Below are 21,427 nucleotides of genomic sequence, written 5' to 3'. Positions count from 1 at the left end.
AAAAAAATACTTTACCTAAAGTGGTTAGAGACACAATAAGAACAGTGGACATGCATGTCACATAATCACCCCACACCTTTTTTCACCACAAAAAAAAAAAAAAAAAAAAAAAAAAAAATCACCCCACACCTTTCTACAACTAGTAATAAGTCCATAACAATTTAAGTTAAAAAAACTTATACTAGTAGTAAAATCTTTCTACTAATAACGTATGTACTGAAATTCATCAATACATACTACTAAGAGCCCACAGCAAGGTTTCATCCTAAAACCAATTTAAAAACCCTTTACTTTTTTTCAATGTGGGACAAATACTACTCACATTTGCACCTCACAATATTGTCATAAATAATGCCTAAATTTAACCCAGTTTCAATTTCAATTTCAAAAATTTATTAAATGTTTATCATCCCTTAGAATTTCATATATAGTCATATATATATATATATATATATATATATATATATATATATATATATATATATATATATATATATATATATATATATATATATATATATATATATATGTGTGTGTGTGTGTGTGTGTGTGTATAAGGCTTTAAATAAATATATTATTAGTGCAACTAACACAAAAATGATAACTACTTATAGATTATGACTAAGTATGTACTATACCGTCTTAATTATCTAGTACGGTCCATGCAATATATAGTTCAAACCTACATAATCTTGGCTGCCGGTGATATATGAGTGGTTAAAAATAGTCACCAACCCAATCGAATGAATATAATGAACCTTCCTTCCTATCGCATAAAAGAATTAACCTCCTAACTTTCTAGCAATTAATATGAATGATTAATTCTTATAATTATCCTTAATATATGCTTACGTCTTCGTTATAAGACCAAATTAGTCAATCCTAACATTAACTATTTACCACGCTTGATTACCAAGTCCTCCCTAAAACTGTGGCATGCAGGACACTCTTCGTACAATTGTTGTGTTCACACTTCTTAACTCAATTTTCTATTGATAATACCCACAAAATTGCCACCTAATACGGATTATGTTTTATTAATTAAGATCTTAATTAAATAATTTATGAACATTTGATGTTAATTATTGTTTTGAGGAGAAAATTTGATTTGGAACGGTAGATTAACTCATGATTAGGGAATAAATGTATGCGTGGTATGTGTTTCATATGCCTTTCGGCTCTAAGGATAATAATACGTAAACGAAAGCATATTAATTAAATCGATATGTTCATATGTTTAATGTTATTAAGATTGAAGTACAAAAAATGTTTACAAGCTAAGCTTAATAATGAATCGTGATTTTCGCAACAAACTAAATTCTAAGATTAACTCCAATTAGGGATTGGAATTATGTACAAGGCTTAATTAGGACCATCAATTAAAGATTATAAAACCCTAAACTATAGATCTTGACTTTAGAAAGGAGATCTTATTAATGCACTGTAATTTGTTCGTAACCTAAACTAAAAGTCCAAAAAGTAGATATGCCCTTATTACATTAAAAGCCGCATGATTTATATTCAACTTCTTCTAGATGTCTCACCGCGGTATAGTTACTTGTAAAATTTGCTCAAAGAATGTGTCAAAAAAGACTTAATTATATCTTAAAACGTTTATCAATTCGATCTAATTTTTCAATAATCATAGCGAATTATATATTATAAAATCTTGGATAAACACGACCACATAGAATTACACATTCTATTAGTAAAAAAACACGAGTGTACGTAAGAATTTGTACAAACATTAGAGAAAACTCGTTATAAAACAAATAACACATAATAAACAAATTAAGCGATAAAAATAAAATAAAATAATCCAAATTGAGTAATTCAAAAATAGAAACACATGAATTGATTCACCATAAACCTTTGTCAAAATGTTAGCTGATCAGTTTCCAGAAGAACAGTAAATAAAGTGGACTAAAAATAGGAGCTTCTTCCTCAAGAATGTTTTCTTCCTATTAACACCCAAACTTGCTACCTCTTTTAAGGCATGTATGTATATATATATTTAAGGAGATTTACCCTTAACTTTATTTTCTCCTTCTAATTAATTTTATTTCTTCTACTCCTCAAAAATATAATTGTACATTAGCTAGCTAAACTCGGGGTTGAATATTCGATATCGATATAATCTAATGGAGGAGAATCTTCCTCCAGGGTTTCGGTTTCATCCAACGGACGAGGAGCTCATTACATTTTATTTATCAAAGAAAGTTTCTGATTGTAGTTTTAATTCCAAGGCTATTGCTGATGTTGATCTTAACAAGTGCGAACCTTGGGATCTTCCAGGTATAATTTTATAGATTGGATAATTATAATGCCCTAATTTTGCATTGTAAATATTTAGTAGTTTAGCCAATTTATGATTTTGTTACAAATTTCTTAATTAATCATATTTTCGAATGTAGGGGGTTGGTTGTCACATTAGTAGCTCAAATTTTTATTTCTAATTTTTTGAATCAGTGATCTCAACGTGGATTAAAGGTCACGTCAGTAAATTACTTAATTATATTATCAAAAATTCAAAACTACGACTTCCTGGAAAAAAAGTGCTCAAAGCTACAACTAATTCTAGACAAAAAGAATTCAAATAAGTAATACTTGAATTAAAATATTAAATAACTTGAATTTTTAAAGACATAATAATAATGTAACATAAATTAAATAACAACAAAATCTCGATAATATTTTCTTAAGTTTTTGAATAAATGAACATTATGGTTGTCTTTTAGGAGCCACGACAAATAAAAAAATAATAATATATATACACGTAATATGAGCGTGAAAAGAAAAATAAACAACTCTAGCATATATTTTCCGATATTGATGATATCATATCTCTAACACATCAACATCATTGAAAAAAATAAAATATACTCATAGCTTACTTATATAATAGAGATCGATAAATGAATAACCTTAGAAACTTGTGATGATCGGAGAGTGTTGCAATCAAGGGCGATCGATCGATCGACAGCCTGCGCACGTACCGAAGCAAAAGACATCAGCAAATGGAGGTTGTTGCACAATCCGCGGCGAACAGCCGGAAAAGGAGTTGGAAGAGAAAAGGATGGCGTATTGGCGGAGAACGAGCGAGTTCAACGACGGTGGTTGGGACTTGATGAGTAAGTTTAGAGGTAGATCGAAGAGAAAAGAGGAGTTGGGAATTAGAGTTACTAGTTTTGACTTTTTTTTATGGGTGATGAATGTGAGGCCTAGCACGTGACAAAAGTCCATTTATATGATTTTGACTTACCTTTGTCAATGTCTTAATCATCGATGTAAATGTGATGACTACTTAAAAGAAGCTATGAAACGAAAGATTATGAACAACTAATCAATGATTGCTTCAATTGATTCGTGATTCTGACATAAATTCAATTCTCAAACATATACTGTATATACTCCCTCAATTTACTCCTTATTGTTTGGAAGGAATACCATTTTATGAAATTCATTTAATTCTTAAGGCTTCACATATCATTACATATTTACAAAGTATCCGATAATAAGGTACTCAAATAGTCTAATTCGAAAAATATTTAGGTTTTGCTTGTATTATATTGGGATTTTTTTTCATTAATTTGATATACTAATAAAGAGTTGAATTTACAACCTAAACCATAGGTCTAATGCAATTCAAGTTGTATTTACATACCTATAGATGTTTTAAAAATAGAGTTAAATGTATGTTATTCTTGTGTTGTTATCTCTATGTCAAAACATTAGAATTCTATGTCGGTTTAGCCCGTGTTATCAAATTTAACTACTCGTAGATTTTTTTTTTTTTAGTACGTACCTACATACAAAAAAGTAGTGAAACTATAACTCTCCATGAATAATTAATGTGCAGGAAAAGCATCAATGGGAGAAAAAGAATGGTATTTTTTCAGCCTAAGAGATCGAAAATACCCAACAGGTTTAAGGACAAATCGAGCAACAGAAGCAGGTTATTGGAAAACCACAGGGAAGGACAAAGAGATATATAGAGGAGGGGGGTTAATTGGGATGAAGAAGACTCTTGTATTTTACCGTGGAAGAGCACCTAAGGGAGAGAAAACTAATTGGGTTATGCATGAATATCGTCTCGATAATAAGCTTTCTTTCAAACCCTCCAAGGTACTTACATACTTTTGTCCCTTTAAAATTGTACATTCTCTATCCGAATCATTTACGTACTAATTTCGATCTACTCTTTATCTTGTATCATATTGTTTTGGATGATTCTACGGTAGTCATCTTTAAAATGACTAATACTATAAATTAATTAATATTTTTTAAAATGTTATTTTACAATGTTAAAATTAATTATAAATTATTTATCTAAATTTTAAATTCATTTATTAATTTTGATAAATTTTTGAATTTTTTTTTTATATTATTCATAATTAATTTTCCAAATTTAGTTTTATTATTACTGAAATTAAAAATAATTCATAAATTGGTTATGAAAATATATAAAAATGTAAAAGAAAATACAAATAAATTTTAAAAATAAGGAAAAAATTTATAATTAATTTTAACATAAAAAAATAAAATAAAACATCAATAAATAAATAAACAAAAATAGTATAATGATAGTTATTTTAAGGATTGACTACCATAGAATTTTCATTGTGTATGAGTCATTCATATGACCCTTAGATAATGATCAAATTATAGCTAGAGGTGATACCTTATAATAATTGATATTTTAAAAAATATGATATTATTGTGACATAATTTTACTTATATGATGTAATACATTTGTTTTAATATTACACTTCAATAATCAATTTTCATTTACATGACACATTTATATCATAATTTTATTTGTAATACTCTTTTTCATTTGCATGACACATCATATCATAGTCCACATTATTATTTATTGCAATTTCTAAAGTTGAGATTATTTACTACCTGGAATTATTTTTTGCTAATTTTCCTATATATTTTTTTTCATAAGATCAATTGTTACATGTCCGCAGGATGAATGGGTGGTATGTAGGGTTTTCCAGAAGAGTGTAGCGATAAAAAAACCACAACCCACATCACCTTCTATGGTCTCACCAGACTCACCAGATGACACCAACACAACTACAAATGAATTTGGAGACATTGAACTACCAAATCTAAACACCCTATCAACTTCACCAAATAACCCTACATTTTCATACCCTTCACTACAAGATTACCCTAATTGCACCCCTAATCATCTCAATTTAAACCCGAACACGAATTTAAACTTAAATTGGGCACGAGAAATGGCCACAACACTCCCTTCACTATCATCATGGCCATCTACCTTGCTTACTCCTAACCTAAATAGTACTGTAAATTCCTTGTTGCTTAAGGCTCTACAATTTCGAAACACGAGTAGTAGTGCTACTGACTACTCGTCGTTCCTAGGCAACCAGCAAGGGTTGCCTCTAGGAACGACTAGTGAACTATGCTCGACTTTCCATCCTTCGCCGTCTGCTGAGACGGTGTTCCAGTCTTTACAACAACAGCAACAAAATCAACAAAACCAACAGCAACTCCAACAGGAACAACCATTCAACTTGGACTCCATGTGGTGATGCATGCAATCATGTACGTACAATATAATACATGAACATATATTTATATATATGAAATTGAAGCTAACAATTTATGTGACTAGTTCGATCTCCTGCTTGTTGATAATTGAGTTGCATGGAAGAGAAATAATTATCTAAATTCAGATGATGATGATGTAACTTGTTAAAAGTGTAATTATTGTGGGCAAAGCCCAATTATCTATCGAGATTATTATTATTGTTATTGTTTATTATTATAGGGTTTTGTTGTTCATAACCCTTAGATTTATATATAAGTAATATATGTTTCCGTTTTTCAAAGTGGGATTACGTAGTTAAAAATTTACAATAAAATCCGTGTTCGTTAGTTGATATAGATTTAAATCAATGTGTAGTAACGGTCTGTTCACTGTTTTGATTGACTGAACTGAACTTATTGGAACTTAACTAAACTGAATATTTCATGAGTGAAGGAAATTAAAAACTAAACTGAACTGAAAATAATCTGAAGAGATCAAACCCTTATTCAAATTTCAATTATTATTACCTTATTCTTCCTTGCCAATCTCCTCCACCAACAAACATCACATACGATATGCAGGGAAAAGGAATTTTTGTTCTAGGTTTTAAGTGATGCAAAAGTAAAGAAATTAGTTCACCCTTCAGGTTATGTGATAACGTAACAAACTTGGTACTGATCTACTTATTAGTATGGGAGTATTTTCTTCTTCTTTTTTTTTTTTTTTTTTTTGGTAGAATATTCTTTATTATTGTAACTAATAAGATATATTGGAAAACCATACTTATTACATATTGATTATTGGTCTTAAAATATTATACATTGATCAACATCTTAAAACTTAAAATGACAGATAATGCATTGCTATCGTAAGTGGCAAATAATACTCGTATGAACGAACTACTTTAATCAATTAGTGGTCGAAAAATATAAATGAAAGAAATACATGTTGTAGGTGTATATACCAACCAAGTATTACTGCGGATTGAGGGATTTATGTTCATAAATATGATTCGATGAAATCTTTTTGTGCCTTTGCGCCACCATTTATTGGCCATGCAATCAGGTCAATTTGATTTTATACCAGCTTTTTTTGACTAATTAGTTTGGATATTAATCCACTTTAGTTGGTTCATCATTTGGCTTGACATGTGCACCAAAAAAAAAAAAAAAAAAAAAACAATTGGCTTGACATTTTAATTAAGATTAATTAGTCGGTGTTAGACTAAACAATTAAAAATCCAACATTACAATATTTGAAGTCTTTATTCTTGTGTGATAGTTAAAAGGCATATACTACGTATATAAACTAAAACTATCACATAAGAATAAAGAAGTACTTTCCGTAAAAAAAATAAAAATAAAGACGTACTTTAAAAAATCCAACCTTTTCCAGTCTTAGCTAGTTTCAAGCATTGATACTCCTTGACTAAAATACTCCATATAAAGTATTTGAATTTCAATTTCTAACTGAAAAAAAAGAAAAAAAGAAAAAAAGAAAAAGAAAAAGAGATCACTAGATTGATTATATTGGAGAGTATTCGTATCATGTGTCACTCATTGTCTTGTATAATTAAGGCACCAAATGACAATGTTATTTTTTTTTTTTTTTTTGACGGGAATGACAATGTTATTCAATTTGTAGATATTTAGATATTTGAATTCATAGATAGATTAAGGCACGAACGGTCTTGCGAGAAGACGTTCCTGATCTAGGGTCTGTTCTCATTGACTGAATTCGACTGAACTGAACTGAATATTGTATAAGAGAAGGAAATTAGGAGCTGAGCTGAACTGAACTGAACTGAACTGAATTGAATTGAGCTGAACTGAACTGAATTTCAACATAAGAGAACAGGCCCCTAGTTTATATGTCTTACTTTAAAAAAAATTACGTAGGGCCTGTTCACATTTACTTAATTTCAGTTCAGTTCAGCTCCAATCAGTTCAGTTCAGTTTAGTTCAGCTCCAATCAATTCAGTTCAGTTCAACTCTTGATTTCTCTCCCTCATAAAATATTCATTTCAACTCAATTCAGTTCAGTTCAGTTCAGTTCAGTTCCAATCAGTTCAGTTCAGCTCAGTTCAGTTTAGCTCATTTCAGTAAATGTGAACAGGCCCGTAGTATGGTAATAAATAATAACTTTCAAATATCTATACAAATTGGGTATGGACTGGATTTATTTGGATAATTTCTTCACCTTAGTTTTAGTTTGCTGAATTGAAATTATTTTTAATGAATTAAACTTAATCTTACTAGATATTACGAGTATTGATTTTTACAGAACTAATTTTTTTTTCTTTTTTCAATGAAGAGTACAATTAATAATTGTACCAATTTTTTAGATGTTTTAATTGTTTCTTATCACCAACATTTAATAACTCTGAGGTCTGATGAGCACCAATAAATTTACAATTAACTCCAATCCCTATATCCCAAATGATTGTCCTCTTTTCTAAATTGCTTTATTGTCATGTTTAATTATTCTCTTCATTTATTAAATGTATACTTAATTATTCCATCCTTTAACACTATACATACAAACATACATATGTTCGAGTCCCTAACATTAACTACACATTTTATTAGTCGTGAAAAGCTAATCATTTCATGGTTGTGACATTGTTGTTAATAGTGGCTTTTGCATATTTAATAAACTTGCAAAATTACCAATTAGTTATTGGTGTAGTGGTGATTGGGACTATACTTGGTAGGGAGGACTCGTGTTTGATCCCCCGCAACAACAATTGGGAAGGGACTGGAACCTAACCACCCAGAACTGATCCTCGAATTCGGATTAGCCCAAAGGGTGAACCGGGTAGAACACAAAAAAAAAAAAAAAAAAAAAAAAAAAAAAAAAAAAAACTTGCAAAATTAAAAAACAGGCATATATAATTAGAATACATAATGACACTTCAGATATTTAATTAACTGGATATCAAACTTCTGGTAAGTTGAATTACGGAGCATGTTAGTTAGAAATTTTCAAATCATTTTGTAAAATTAAACGTGGGTTGAGAGTATATCAATCGATTATAATAAGTAGACATTAAAATAGAGGGAGAAATGCTATATTTAAAAAGCAGAGCATTAATATTAGCTGACAAAAATAAAAAAGCATTAAATAATGTACATAAATTTTTAAGCTACTTTGTCTAGTATACATTTTGAATTATAAAAATTCCCTTCATGTAAAAACAAAGGTTATTCATAGTTTATTTATATTTAATAAATAAAAATGGTTGAATTAATGAACAAATGGTCCCATATATCAATTCTTATAACAACCAAATAACCCTACATGTCAATGAATTTATGCCACTACTCTTTCAATTTGTATATAATTTAACACCAAACATGGAAGTGCTAGCTTAAATAATGTTTTATTATTAGTGAAAAGAGGAATTTTCTTAATATCCTTTACAAAGTTAATGGAACGAACTATAATCATTTTGACCAAATAATTAACACCATAATATAATATGAATTAATAAATTAAAGAACTCAAAACATGTATAAACATGAATAAAACTTGCAGTTTTTATGGATTGTGCCAAAGTGACAAACATAGAGATGCATACTTTACTAATCGTTTTTAATTAGCCATTGTGGCTTAGAGCAACCATGTTAATTTACCACTAATAAAGGACCCACTACTAAAGGGTATTTGCGTGAAGTGTGAACTCTAAAAGAACACACAAGGTGTGTAAAGAGACCAAAAGTTGTTTCAAAATGGCTTTTTTACTTTTTTACCTTTTTTTTTATATTTTAAAACATGCATTTAATGGTTTTATTTTACATTTTTTTCTATTTCCTTTACTTCTTTATATCTTGCCTAAAAAAATTAAAAAAAAAATGGATATAAAATGATTTAGCCGACAAATAGGTTGTTTGGATCAAGTTCGATTATAACTTATTTTTAATTTTGGCTGAATTTAGGTGATGATTGTTAAATAAGTGAAATTGGGTTGATCATTTGAGCATTTAGGTGAAGAATTTTCCTTCCTCTATTAAATTTGCACCTTTTATCTAACATGCATGCAGTATAATATATAGGTCAACGTTTAAGAACATATATAGAGGATAAGGAGATCTCGAATCCGGAATCCCTTCTAAGGATCTGTTCTCTTCAACTTAATTTTAGTTCAATTCAGTTTAGCTCCAATCAGTTCTATTCAGTTCAGTTAAGATAGATATAGGTATATTAAATTCTGATAAGAGTTATCTAAGTTTAAATTACAACTAAAGATTCAATTTAATTAAGTTCAAATAAGTATAAATCAAATGAATAGAAAACACTCTTATACGGAATAATTTAGAATGGATTGACCGATATTGGAAATACTAAGGGCCTGTTCTGATTGACTGGACTCAGTTGAACTGAACTGAACTGAACTTATTAATTAGTAATTTTTAACTACGGATTAGTGATCTTTGATTATTTATTGATTATTTATTACTATACATATGTGTATATACAAATGTACATATTAAAATATTTACGAAAAATATACTATATAATTATAAAATTTATGGAAAATATATTAAAAACTTGAAACCTCTAAACATTTTAAACACATATACTATTTAATTTAAAAATAAAATAGTATTATGACAAAAGAACACAAAACACTTACATGTATCTAACCCATTTAAACAAATTTTTAAAAAAATATTTAAAAAAAAAAAACACGAAAAGCTAACAGAGGCAACGGCCCAACAGTCCAACACCCTAACCCACTCTCTTTAATGTTTTAATTAATACATGTATCTAACTAGTATCTAACCCCAAATTATTATTATTATTATTATTATTAGTGTTATTATTGTTATTATTATTATTATTTATTGATTATTATTATTATTATTATTATTTATTACTTATTGATTATTATTATTATTATTGTTGTTAATATTGTTATTATTATTATTGTTGTTGTTGTCGTTGTAATAAGAGCTTAAAAGAAGGAAATTTGACTTTATATCATTAGCAATATCATTAGACATAGATTAAGAGCTGAACTGAACTGAACTGAATTTCAACGGAAGAGAACAGCCCCTAAGAGTATTCAGATTTACCTAGCTAAAATGAACTTAACCGTTTATAAGAGAAGCTAATTAGGAACTGAGCTGAACTAAAATTAATCTGAAATAAAGAGATCCTAACTCCGTATAAAATACTCCGTACTAGGAGTAACAAGAGACGGTTAAAAATGTGGATGGAGTATTATTTTTTTTCCTCCCATCGTCTTTGACTTTTTTCGTGTCTACTTTCTGTTCTTTTTCCAGTTTCCACACATTATCTCACGAGCACTTTGTCTTTCTGACAACTCGGAATTGAACTGCAAAACGTAAAGACTGGTTATATTGCATAGTACAATATTCCAATATTATTATACTCCATATTATATGGTTCGACAATTTCATAAATAAATAAAAAAAAGATCCAAAGTTTCCACACTAAAACTAGATTGTCAAACATTATTTTGTTCTAACCCAACAATCCAATAATCTAAACCAATCTAACGCGCCTTTTTCTTTGTATTCTTCATTGGATAAGAATTCATGGTTTCATGAGGGTCCCTTTGGTTTTAATGTTTCACCTACAATATTATGTATTTCAAATTTTTTTAAGTTGAAGTTTAATTTACAAATTGTTATTTTTTTTTTTGGCGCAAAAACATACTAAAATAAATTGAAAGTTGTTTACCAACCAATGAACACTAAGGTAGTTTATATATTTCAAACCGAGCATTTATTTACTAGAAATTGACATCATTTTTCAAATTGTGAATTTTAATATTTGAAAGTTGTGACTTTTTCTTGCATTATTTTGTAATGACAATTCTTGTATTTACAATTTTGAAATTGGAACCACATATAGCTTCTTCTACAAGTTCCATTTCAAAGTTAAAGAATATGCTTTTAGAGTTCTAGGACTAAATTTATGTATATTACTTGTTACTTTGTTAGTTTGATTAATTTTATTTCGTAGGGAATGAAAGTAATGATCTTGGATGTATTTGACACTAGTTTTTGAGTAGCTTATAGTGATTTGAGGTCAAGTTAATCCACTAATGTAGTGGTTGAATTATCAAAAAAATTAAAAGTAGTTGTTAATAATTTATTTTTTTTAGACCAGTAGTAGTTGATAATTTACTATATACTTTTAGGAAAAAATATATTGTTTAAAGAGCAATGATATATGTAGCCTTTAGGGTTGCATATAAGCATTAAATACACTCTTGAAAATTGTATAAAATTAATAATTCGTGATAAAAACACGCGTAAATCAGTGTAATTAGTATATCTCAGTCATGATTTCCTAAATTAAACAATTTTTTAGAGTATATTTAACACTTATATATATAGCCCTTTTAGCTTTTTTTAATTTAGCTGCGGGTTAATAGCTATTTGCTAAACGCTAAGAGTACTACTTTAAGTCTTTAACTATCAATCTTCAATATAATAGCTGACACTTATTTACACAACTAATAATTACCATCACATCTAACAACTATCTCCACAACTATATTTTATTGAACACTCGTACTTTAATTTCTAAGTTAAATTATTGACATATTCAAATTGTTTATTAATAAAATGTAAACTTAGGGTATGTTCTGGTTTACTGAACTGAATTGAATTGATTGGAGCTGAAATGCACTGAACTGAACTGAGTTGTTTATGAGAGAAGGAAATTAGGAATTGAACTGAACTGCACTGAACTGAACTGAACTAAAGATAACATGCCTTAAGGCCCGCTTATCTTCACTTTAAAATAACAATATCTAGTAAAAATAATTTTTAAACAGTAAAAATCATTAACTTAAAAAAAATAATAGAAAATTAGTAAAATAAGTTTTCATTAGTAAAAATAATTTCAAATATGTAAAAAAATTATGTAAAACTAATTTAAGTTCAACAAAAATAATTTCAGCACAATAAAAATAATTCACTAAATAAAGTGTATTAAAAAAAAAGTATAATACCAACTTATTTATTTACTTTTCCATTTTTTAATTTTCTTAAAATTCACATAAACTTAGTCAATGTCATTAAGACCTAACTTTCAACATTATTCTACTTTAAAAAACAAAAGAAAAAAAAAACCTAACTTTCAACTTCATTTTACTTCTAGTGTTCTACATAAAGATCTTCTTTGTTCTTAAGGTGTCTTAGGCACCAAATTTAGAATTTGCAAAATTATGGTAGACTAAAGTAGTACTCTAGCTATATGAACAATTTGAGAAGCACGATAACCCAATCAACTTTAAATTACTCTTAGACCCATTTTACCGTGTCTTGTTGTGTTTTTTCAACCAAAGTATGACATAAACTTGACCTATTGATATATTATTATATACTCCGTATTATACAAACTATAGAGTACATAACATATGATTAACATGCATGCCCCGTGCTCGTGCCTCTATGTTTCAATCTTTTTATACTTCACGAACTCGATCCTATGTTATCTTTAAATTTCCGTATCAATTAATCCATTTAAAACCGAGAGCAATAAATAACAAACTCCTCTTTTCTAATACTCTTAGAAAAACCTTGAAATTAAGTAATGTAAATTAATTACTCCTTCCATCCCTTATTTACATGCATATTTCTCTTTATTAGTATATGAGAATTAAATATTAGAAATAGGCAAATAGGCATGTAAATAAGTTAATAAGGGACGGAAGGAGTAACAAAGACCCAAAGTCTATATATACTTATGTAAATTTTTAAACTTAATGAGCAAAATAACCTGGGTGTACCGTACACCCAGTGTAAAAAACGGTATACCCAAATGTACAAAACATACTTTCATATTCAGATTGACATCATATATAAAACCATATAAAACCAAAAAAGAATGCACAAAACCAGGTAGACCGTAGACCACTCCATAACAAATAAAAATCCATCTTAAGGCCGCTCATCTCGCTATTTCCTTCCTTCTTTCTATTCTTCTTCACTCCACTCTTTCTCCCTCCACCTTCCGCAATTGCCGCACTCAAATAATTCCACTAAAAAAAAAAACCCATTTTTTTTTAACAAAAATAAAATAAAACAAAATACTGGAAATCCAAATCCAAATCCAAATCCCAAAATTCAATAATAATTTTACTACTAGTCCAAATATAATCAACCACGCCACATCACCCAAATCACTATCATTGCATTCACCATATATTCTAACATTATAATCATAATTGTGTGTATATATAAATAATTCTCTCAAACACACTCACATTCCCTAAATTTCCACATTCATTTTACTAAATTCACCTAAAAATATAATCTTTTTTAATTTTCAGCGATCTGGGTCTTCTTCAATGATCCCAAGAAAACTTGGGTCATCATAAATTTTCAATTTTGTTTTTTATAATTTTTTAATTAGAAAAATTATTTTTTTAAAAAAAAATTGGAATTTTTTGATGGGTTGTGTGAGTTCAAAAGGAGGAGTGTCAGTGACACCGGCGGCAGATTACTCCGGCGTGTTCAGAGACAATGTAGTGGTTGTCGGGGGTTCTGGTCGGAGCAGGGTGGGACCCACTGAGTCAGAAGGGAAGAAGAGGTTTAACCCAAGTGATTCAGGGCGAGTCAGCTCAACTTGTGGGAGTGAATCAGTGAGTTTTAGGTTAGGGAATTTGCAGAAATATGTTGAAGGTGAACAGGTTGCTGCTGGTTGGCCTGCTTGGTTGAGTGCTGTTGCTGGTGAGGCTATTCATGGTTGGTTGCCTCTCAGAGTTGATGCTTTTGAGAAATTAGAAAAGGTGCTAAATTGTTCAGTTTTTGCATTTCATTTTAGTTTTAGTTGTGATTTTTAGTGGTTTTTTGGGTAGTTAAGGTAATGATGTAGAGGGGATTTGATCCGGGTTTATGTTTTTGTTTATGTCATAGTTTGTGTAAGAATTTTGAATTTTTGAGGGAAATTGAGATGTGTGATGAGAATTAGGTTCTGTGTGTTTTTGGAAATTGAGCTGGGTTTGTTCTCAAAAGAAGAAATTACAGCTAATATTGATGGTTTTGGGTTTAAATTTTGTAATTTTATTTAATTTTCTTTTTATAGTACTGTGATATCTCATGAAAATTTGTTCTTTAGTCTTAATTTGATTACATGTGACAATTACTGACTTGGGTTTGAGCTTCTATTTTGTTTGAGAATGTAATCTGTCAATTTCATGTGATTTCTGTCTTTTATTGGGTGGTTGGGGTTAAAAATTGGAAGCTTGTCCTGGTACTAAGTTTTTCTCTGGGGCCAAATTCTGGTATTGTTTGTTATAGAAGGAGAGATTATTTTTCAAGCTGATGTTTCTTGTTTTGTACTTTTCTTCAAGTTCAAGTAGTCGGAAGTTCGGAACGTTGGCCGGATTCTGGCATAAGGCGGTGTTAACTTGAGTAAAATGTATTAAAAGATGGTGTTTATGCTGATAGTATTGAGGTTTTAGTTTGATGATGATTTTTGGTTTAGTATGTCTAATGCCCAAGTAAATGAGTGTTTGTGATTGATTTTTGTTCTGGATTTATCATGTATCAACTGTTACTCATGCATTTGTTATGTAGACTTATTGGTGTTTTGTTTTTCTTACTTGTTGCATAGATTGGCCAAGGTACATACAGCAGTGTTTTTCGAGCACGTGACATTGAAACTGGGAAGATAGTTGCTATGAAGAAAGTTCGGTTTGACAACTTTGAGCCCGAGAGTGTTAGGTTTATGGCGCGAGAGATATTGATTCTTCGGAGGCTTGATCATCCTAATATTATAAAGTTGGAAGGAATTGTCACCTCCAAATTATCATGTAGCATATACCTTGTTTTTGAGTACATGGAACATGATCTTGCTGGACTAGTGTCTTGTCCTGATATAAAGTTTACGGAGGCACAGGTTTGTTCAGTTCAGATATTCATTACCGCATTTGTGTACTATTGATAATTTCATTTGGGAAAAACTGTTTAACTTCTCTTTATTTTAGTGGGATGTGGTTGGTAGTAGTTGTCTAAAACAATGTTGGAGTATAATGCTGCATCTCTTTCGTTTATGTAACAAATTTCCTTGATATATGCAGGTCAAGTGCTATATGAAGCAACTGTTATCAGGAATTGAGCACTGCCATTCGCGAGGTATAATGCATCGGGATATTAAAGGGTCAAATCTTCTGGTAAATAATGAAGGGATTTTGAAGGTGGCTGATTTTGGTTTGGCGAACTTCTGCAGTACAAAACGGCAACCACTCACTAGCCGTGTTGTAACCTTGTGGTACCGGCCTCCTGAGCTTCTACTAGGGGCAACAGATTATGGACCGTCTGTTGATCTCTGGAGTGTTGGTTGTGTATTTGCTGAAGTTCTTCTAGGAAAACCTCTCCTTCAAGGGAGAACTGAGGTGATTACTTTTGCCAAGCTCATGGCTTTCTCAACGTGATAATTACATCATTTTGCACAAATTAAAGTTTAGAGAACAGAATTATGGTATCGCTCATTTTCATGCCAAACCTTGAGAAAACTTGTGACATTTGATGAACAGGTTGAACAATTGCATAAAATCTTCAAGCTATGCGGATCCCCACCTGATGAGTACTGGAAGAAGTCTAAACTTCCTCATGCCACGCTTTTTAAGCCACAACAGCGTTACGAGAGCTCTCTTATGGTAACTTGTAAAGATATGCCCGAACCTGCTGTGAGCCTTATTGAAACTTTACTCTCTGTGGAACCATACAACCGTGGAAGTGCTTCTTCTGCTCTATGCTCTGAGGTATTAGTTATATACTTGGTTTAATTCCAAATTCATTTCTCTGAATATCTTGCATTTCTTGCTGTATAGCATTTTTTAATGTATATGCCAGTGCTACTAAATTTATTGTAATTACTCTATTGAAAATTTGAATTCTATCACTCAGGTCCTTTCTAATATTGGTTTTTATTTGGTCTCATTGTCAGTATTTCAGCAGTAAACCCTATGCATGCGACCCATCAACATTGCCAAAATACCCACCTAATAAAGAAATTGATGCAAAAGGTCGTGATGACGCTAGAAGGTGATATTTCTTATCTTTTTCCTTTTCTTTCGCTCTTTGATTAGGACCTAAGAAGCAACACTGTATCTTTAGGTACCATTTGGAAATCTGACTCTCTTATGAAACTGCTAATTAGATCTGTTTCCAATACTCTAAGACTTAATTTGATCCAACTTATATAAATAAGTTTCAATAAAATCAGTTTTGAGCTCTTTTTAACAAAAATAATAAATACATTTTGTTATCGACTGTCAATTTTAATCATAGAAAACCAGTTTATTTAGTTAATAATAAACAAGTGAACAGATCCTAGCACTGTTTTTTCCCTAAATAAAAAAATCCTAACACTGTTTTTAGTCTTTTTAAAACTATTGTTCCGGCCAAGAAACACTAGATATAGTGATATACTGCTGTATTTGACATATATCGGGGGTAAATTATGATTAGTATAAATATCCAGTGAAATGGTGGGACTTTATTCCATGATACATGGAAAAGCCCAGCGTTTCTGCCTCTAAAGTCAAACTCTAAAGCTCCTTGGGTTTCTTTGGCGCTCTGCTTTATGCCTGACTGTTTTGTTTGATATTCATTTTACAGGAAGAGAGTGAGTGGAAGAGGCCGAGGGAGTGAAACAGGAAGAAAGACAACAAAGAAACCGAATGGCATACGTAAACTTGCCCCAGCTGAGGTCTCTCTAACTTATTGTCTGCCCATTGCCGTTATAGAAACAATAAGAAATTACTATGTTCCTAACCTCTGTAATTTCCTTTGTGCAGGACTTGCCTTTGCCATCTCAAGTTCCAGATCCACAGCGAGTTAAAATCAACGGAAGTTTAGCTCTCTTTCAGCCAGAAGAAGACATAAAAGGGAGGGAACCACCAAAGCCATCAGTTGATAGGCGAGAAGAGCCTTCCCATTTAAAGAATGCTTCTCAAGGAGATGTGCCATATTCAGGCCCACTGCAAGTTTCAGCTTCAAGTGGCTTTGCATGGGCTAAAAGCAGAAGAGATGATACATTTGTTAGATCACACAGACGGTCTAGTTCAAAGCTTAGCTTTAATGGTTTAGAGACATATTTAGCATCAAATGATAGAAATAATTCTGAATTAAAGAAGCATGTTAACAATGGGGATATTTCTCTAGAAGCTCGTGCCTTTTCTAGAGGGCAAGATTATTATGAGGCACTGAAGCATACAGTAAGGAGACAGTGGAGCAACTTTGATCGTCCTGACTCTTTTGATACCTCGGATGAGTACCATTCGCAGGAATTATCTTTAGCACTATATCAGAAGGAGATTGGAGCAAAGAGAAACCACATGGTTAGTTCATATCATCAGTGCTGATCATGTATTAACTAACATAACTAAAAGAGAATTCAATTAATCTTGTCACGTTTGCATATTGCTTAGCTACAGCTATGTCATACCTATTTGTAAACCTTAAGACTTTTTTGACAACACAGTGATTATCAAAACTATAAGCAATGTTGATGCCTAAATTGAAAGGAAGCAGGATTGTTTTCATCAAAAGTGGTTTTCTTTGTGTTTATATATCATATTCATAGCTTTTATGTTAATGTATTACTTTCAACATTTCTAAACATCAGCAACTTACTGATGTCATTTCTTTGGGTTTCAGGATCAAGAAGACAAAGTTGAATTTTCAGGACCATTGTTAACTCAATCATACCGAGTTGATGAACTTTTAGAGAGACATGAGCGTCAGATTCGTCAAGCAGTTAGAAGATCGTGGTTTCAAAGAGGTAACGATTTGTTGCAAATGATGTGACTCAACTCCCTCCCTCCCCTTCACTGATCGGACCAAATAACCATAATTTGTTTTATTATCTCTTAGATTTGAAATTAGTTAGTCTTTGACATTCACTTTTCAATATCGAGTCTTGCTTCATTGATTTTTCTTTTTCAAGTCCTAAATGCCAACAACTCGTTTTCTAATGCTACTATTATTTTCACTTGTTATTTTTTTCAACTTCCCTTTTTCTTTGTCTTTTTCGCCTTTTCGAGTATGTTGGGCTTGTAGGTCCATGGTTATATGATTATCTAGTAAACATGATGAGTAATGCTTGCTGAAATCCAGAAATTCCCCGGGAATTAATACATCATTTTGGCACTTGATTGACCAAATAGGATATACAGCTACTACACTAACGTTCAACTCCACTATCTAAAGTTGGTGTACAACTGCAAATTTATATAATGTCAATGGGATAATGATTCGTGTTATCTGATTGTTGGTATGGAATATGGATGTAAGTTCTAAATGCTAAGATTTCCTCGTTGTCCCACCGATAAAGATCCTATTTCGTACAATGATGCCTGATGCATTGCCAATTGATTATCCATTATGAATTTGCATTAGAAACTTATTAGTTGCTTGAGTCATTTGAGTGAGATTTGTTCATTTTGTTTGATTCTGCACCCTGCAGGGAAAAAACAAGGAAAATGAGTGGAAGAATCGTCAAGAACGCTGTTTTGCTCTATATTTGGCTCAGTTCTGACAATTTGACATATACCATTCAATAAAGCGAAAATCCAATCTTGACATTTACCACATGAGTGATCAACCACTCAAAATTCAATCTCCGCGTTTCCTGTGCTTACCAAAGAGGTAGTAGAAGCCGTAGCAAAAGAGACTGAACCAAAATGCTCATAGAAAATCTGTTCAAGTTTTCGGTGCAACCAAGCTGAAGCCTGAAGTTGGTGGTTAGTTCACTTCCTTGCAGGATTATTGTCACCCCTTAGTGTACATACTAATAGGGATTATATCTTAAGAAATTATTAATATCTTGTAAATGATAATGACTCATAATATTTGTAGCCTTGTGCTTCCTTTTTGTCTAAATATTCCTAAGGAAAATAATAATTCTTTTAACAACTTTATTTTTTTTTTCTTCCATTTTCTTTGTTTTTGTAAAAAAAAGAAAAAAGGAAAAACTGCCTTAAAATAGCTGTAATAGGGTCAAACTTGTCTTACTTTGCCCCTACAAAAGAAAAAGCAGAAAGTTAAAAATAAAAGAAAAGGTAAAGATTATAATTAAAGAGAGAAAAAAGGAAAATTTGATGATTGCCGTTGAGTAACGATGTTATATAGTAGAAGTGGTTGGTTGGTTTCATATGCAAAATGTTGGCATTAGATATCATTTTGGGCCGTTTGATATCAACTGTTGTCTTGTGTAACACCCATCATTATGCTTTGGTAGGTTTAGATTGTTGAGTGGTGGTCCTTGCCTACTCATTTTATAAAATTTTCCAAGTTTTGTTGTCCTTCCTTGTCGTACGCTCTCCGTTGTCTAAATCTGACAAAATTGAGAGAGTGAGGGATAGCTCAAGTGGTTAGAGCTTCCTTTCCGATTCTAGGATCCTGGGATCAATTCTCACCCTGCCCTGTAGCTCTCTAAACACCAAAATAAAATTGACTCGTATAATTGTATCTGATTATTTAATTCCGATGTACAATAGTTTGACAATAACTCATAACTTGTTCGTTAATTAGAAAATTAAATTGATAATAGAGTCATGAAAACCACAAAACATTTTAAACGACTTTAGTCCCTTAGTAGTTTATAGTTTGACTTTTACCTTATTATTCTTATGTTCACATATAAGTTTGACAAAAATAAAAATAAATAATAAAAAAAAAAATTAAGAGTATTAAGCAAACTAGAATAATAAAATTTGAAGTCAATAGAAAGAGGGAGTAGGGAATTGGTAATATGGAGGTCTACGTTTATTAAATTCTAACTTCTAATTACCCTAAACATCCTGCTGGCCAATTCCCATAATGAGGAACAAACAAATCCTTATTTTATTTTGAAAATTTGGCTCATTTGTGATAAAATAAATAATAAATATAATTATCATTGGACTAAAAAAGACTTAATTGGGAAAAAAACATTATCAAATATTGCTAATCTGATTAACCAAATATCATACATTATGTGTTTTGCCCACTCGTGTGCAAAGATGGCACGTGCACGATATAGGCACGGCACATTACCATGCGTGTCTGGCCGTGGCCCAGGCTTGAGCCGCCTTTATTTGGAAGAAGCACAATAAGGGACAACGCAACCTGACCCGGCACAACAAAGCATGTTAAAATCAATGAAATTTTGCTAAGACACGTAAGCCCGACACAATAGCAAGTGGGCCTGGACCGTACATGGGTCAACTTTTTAAAATTTCGACCTAACTCGGCATCCACGGCATGACAAGAAACGGCATGACAAGAAACTCGTGGACCGAGCCATGGGCAACACGACCGGCAACACGACCCTTTTTTCCCCTTCTACTTTGATATATGCGATATGCCATTGAGATATGGGCCATTTTAAACACTATTTCGAATTATGATTAAGTAGTTGACAAACATTTATAGACATAAAAGAAAAGATAAACAGAAAATTGACATTCTATAATGAATAAAGGGCGTGTAACAGTATTACTTTATATAAGTAGTATACAACTCGATCTACTATGTTATTTAAATTATTTAAGATCTTTTTTATGATGAGTATAAGTGGTCTATTTTAGCACTTCTTAACATGCATAATTCGCCAACTAGAACAATACTAGTGACATGAAAGGGAATGATATTTTTAAAACGTAATACAATGAACTCAATATATCATAGAGAAGGAGGCAAATAGCTAACATCCAAAAAATAGGATTTGATGTCAACGTATAACAATAGGCATTAAGTTATCGTCCATGTGAACCCGACCCAACCCAATACAAAACATAATAGATGTAGGCTAATAATAAGTGTTGAGTCTGATCCGTTGACAAGGTTGTCCGTGTCTATCTTACTCAAAATAAATTTAATAAGAACC

At 31.0% G+C, this 21,427-nt stretch overlaps 2 protein-coding genes across 2 annotated transcripts; both read left to right on the top strand.

Annotated features, from left to right (window-relative positions):
- The first annotated feature begins 2,035 nt into the window (after positions 1 to 2,035).
- Positions 2,036 to 5,790, top strand: LOC110700644 (NAC domain-containing protein 100-like). Its single transcript, XM_021878212.1, has 3 exons — positions 2,036 to 2,295; positions 3,860 to 4,125; positions 4,977 to 5,790. Exons 1-3 carry the CDS (start codon positions 2,142 to 2,144, stop codon positions 5,565 to 5,567), a joined length of 1,011 nt encoding a protein of 336 aa, XP_021733904.1. The 5' UTR covers positions 2,036 to 2,141; the 3' UTR covers positions 5,568 to 5,790.
- A 7,439-nt stretch (positions 5,791 to 13,229) lies between these two features.
- On the top strand, positions 13,230 to 20,003 carry LOC110700643 (probable serine/threonine-protein kinase At1g54610). The gene is made up of 9 exons (XM_021878211.1): positions 13,230 to 14,339; positions 15,167 to 15,451; positions 15,633 to 15,947; positions 16,089 to 16,316; positions 16,502 to 16,599; positions 17,176 to 17,266; positions 17,355 to 17,897; positions 18,217 to 18,340; positions 19,025 to 20,003. Exons 1-9 carry the CDS (start codon positions 14,001 to 14,003, stop codon positions 19,042 to 19,044), a joined length of 2,043 nt encoding a protein of 680 aa, XP_021733903.1. The 5' UTR covers positions 13,230 to 14,000; the 3' UTR covers positions 19,045 to 20,003.
- The last annotated feature ends 1,424 nt before the right edge of the window (positions 20,004 to 21,427 follow it).

Source organism: Chenopodium quinoa, unplaced genomic scaffold (genome assembly GCF_001683475.1).
Source record: "Chenopodium quinoa cultivar QQ74 unplaced genomic scaffold, ASM168347v1, whole genome shotgun sequence".
In the NCBI taxonomy this organism is placed as follows: domain Eukaryota; kingdom Viridiplantae; phylum Streptophyta; class Magnoliopsida; order Caryophyllales; family Amaranthaceae; genus Chenopodium; species Chenopodium quinoa.
The sequence above is the reverse complement of the archived record's forward strand: the minus strand, read 5'-3'. Positions and strand labels throughout refer to the sequence as shown.

Bases quoted from the DNA above. Each gene is read 5' to 3' on its own strand.
- LOC110700643 (XM_021878211.1), top strand. From the start codon at position 14,001: ATGGGTTGTGTGAGTTCAAAAGGAGGAGTGTCAGTGACACCGGCGGCA. The intron at 16,317-16,501 runs GTATTAGTTATA...TCTCATTGTCAG, and splicing joins CTTCTGCTCTATGCTCTGAG to TATTTCAGCAGTAAACCCTA. The intron at 16,600-17,175 runs GTGATATTTCTT...TTCATTTTACAG, and splicing joins GGTCGTGATGACGCTAGAAG to GAAGAGAGTGAGTGGAAGAG.
- LOC110700644 (XM_021878212.1), top strand. From the start codon at position 2,142: ATGGAGGAGAATCTTCCTCCAGGGTTTCGGTTTCATCCAACGGACGAG. The intron at 2,296-3,859 runs GTATAATTTTAT...ATTAATGTGCAG, and splicing joins CGAACCTTGGGATCTTCCAG to GAAAAGCATCAATGGGAGAA. The intron at 4,126-4,976 runs GTACTTACATAC...ACATGTCCGCAG, and splicing joins TTTCTTTCAAACCCTCCAAG to GATGAATGGGTGGTATGTAG.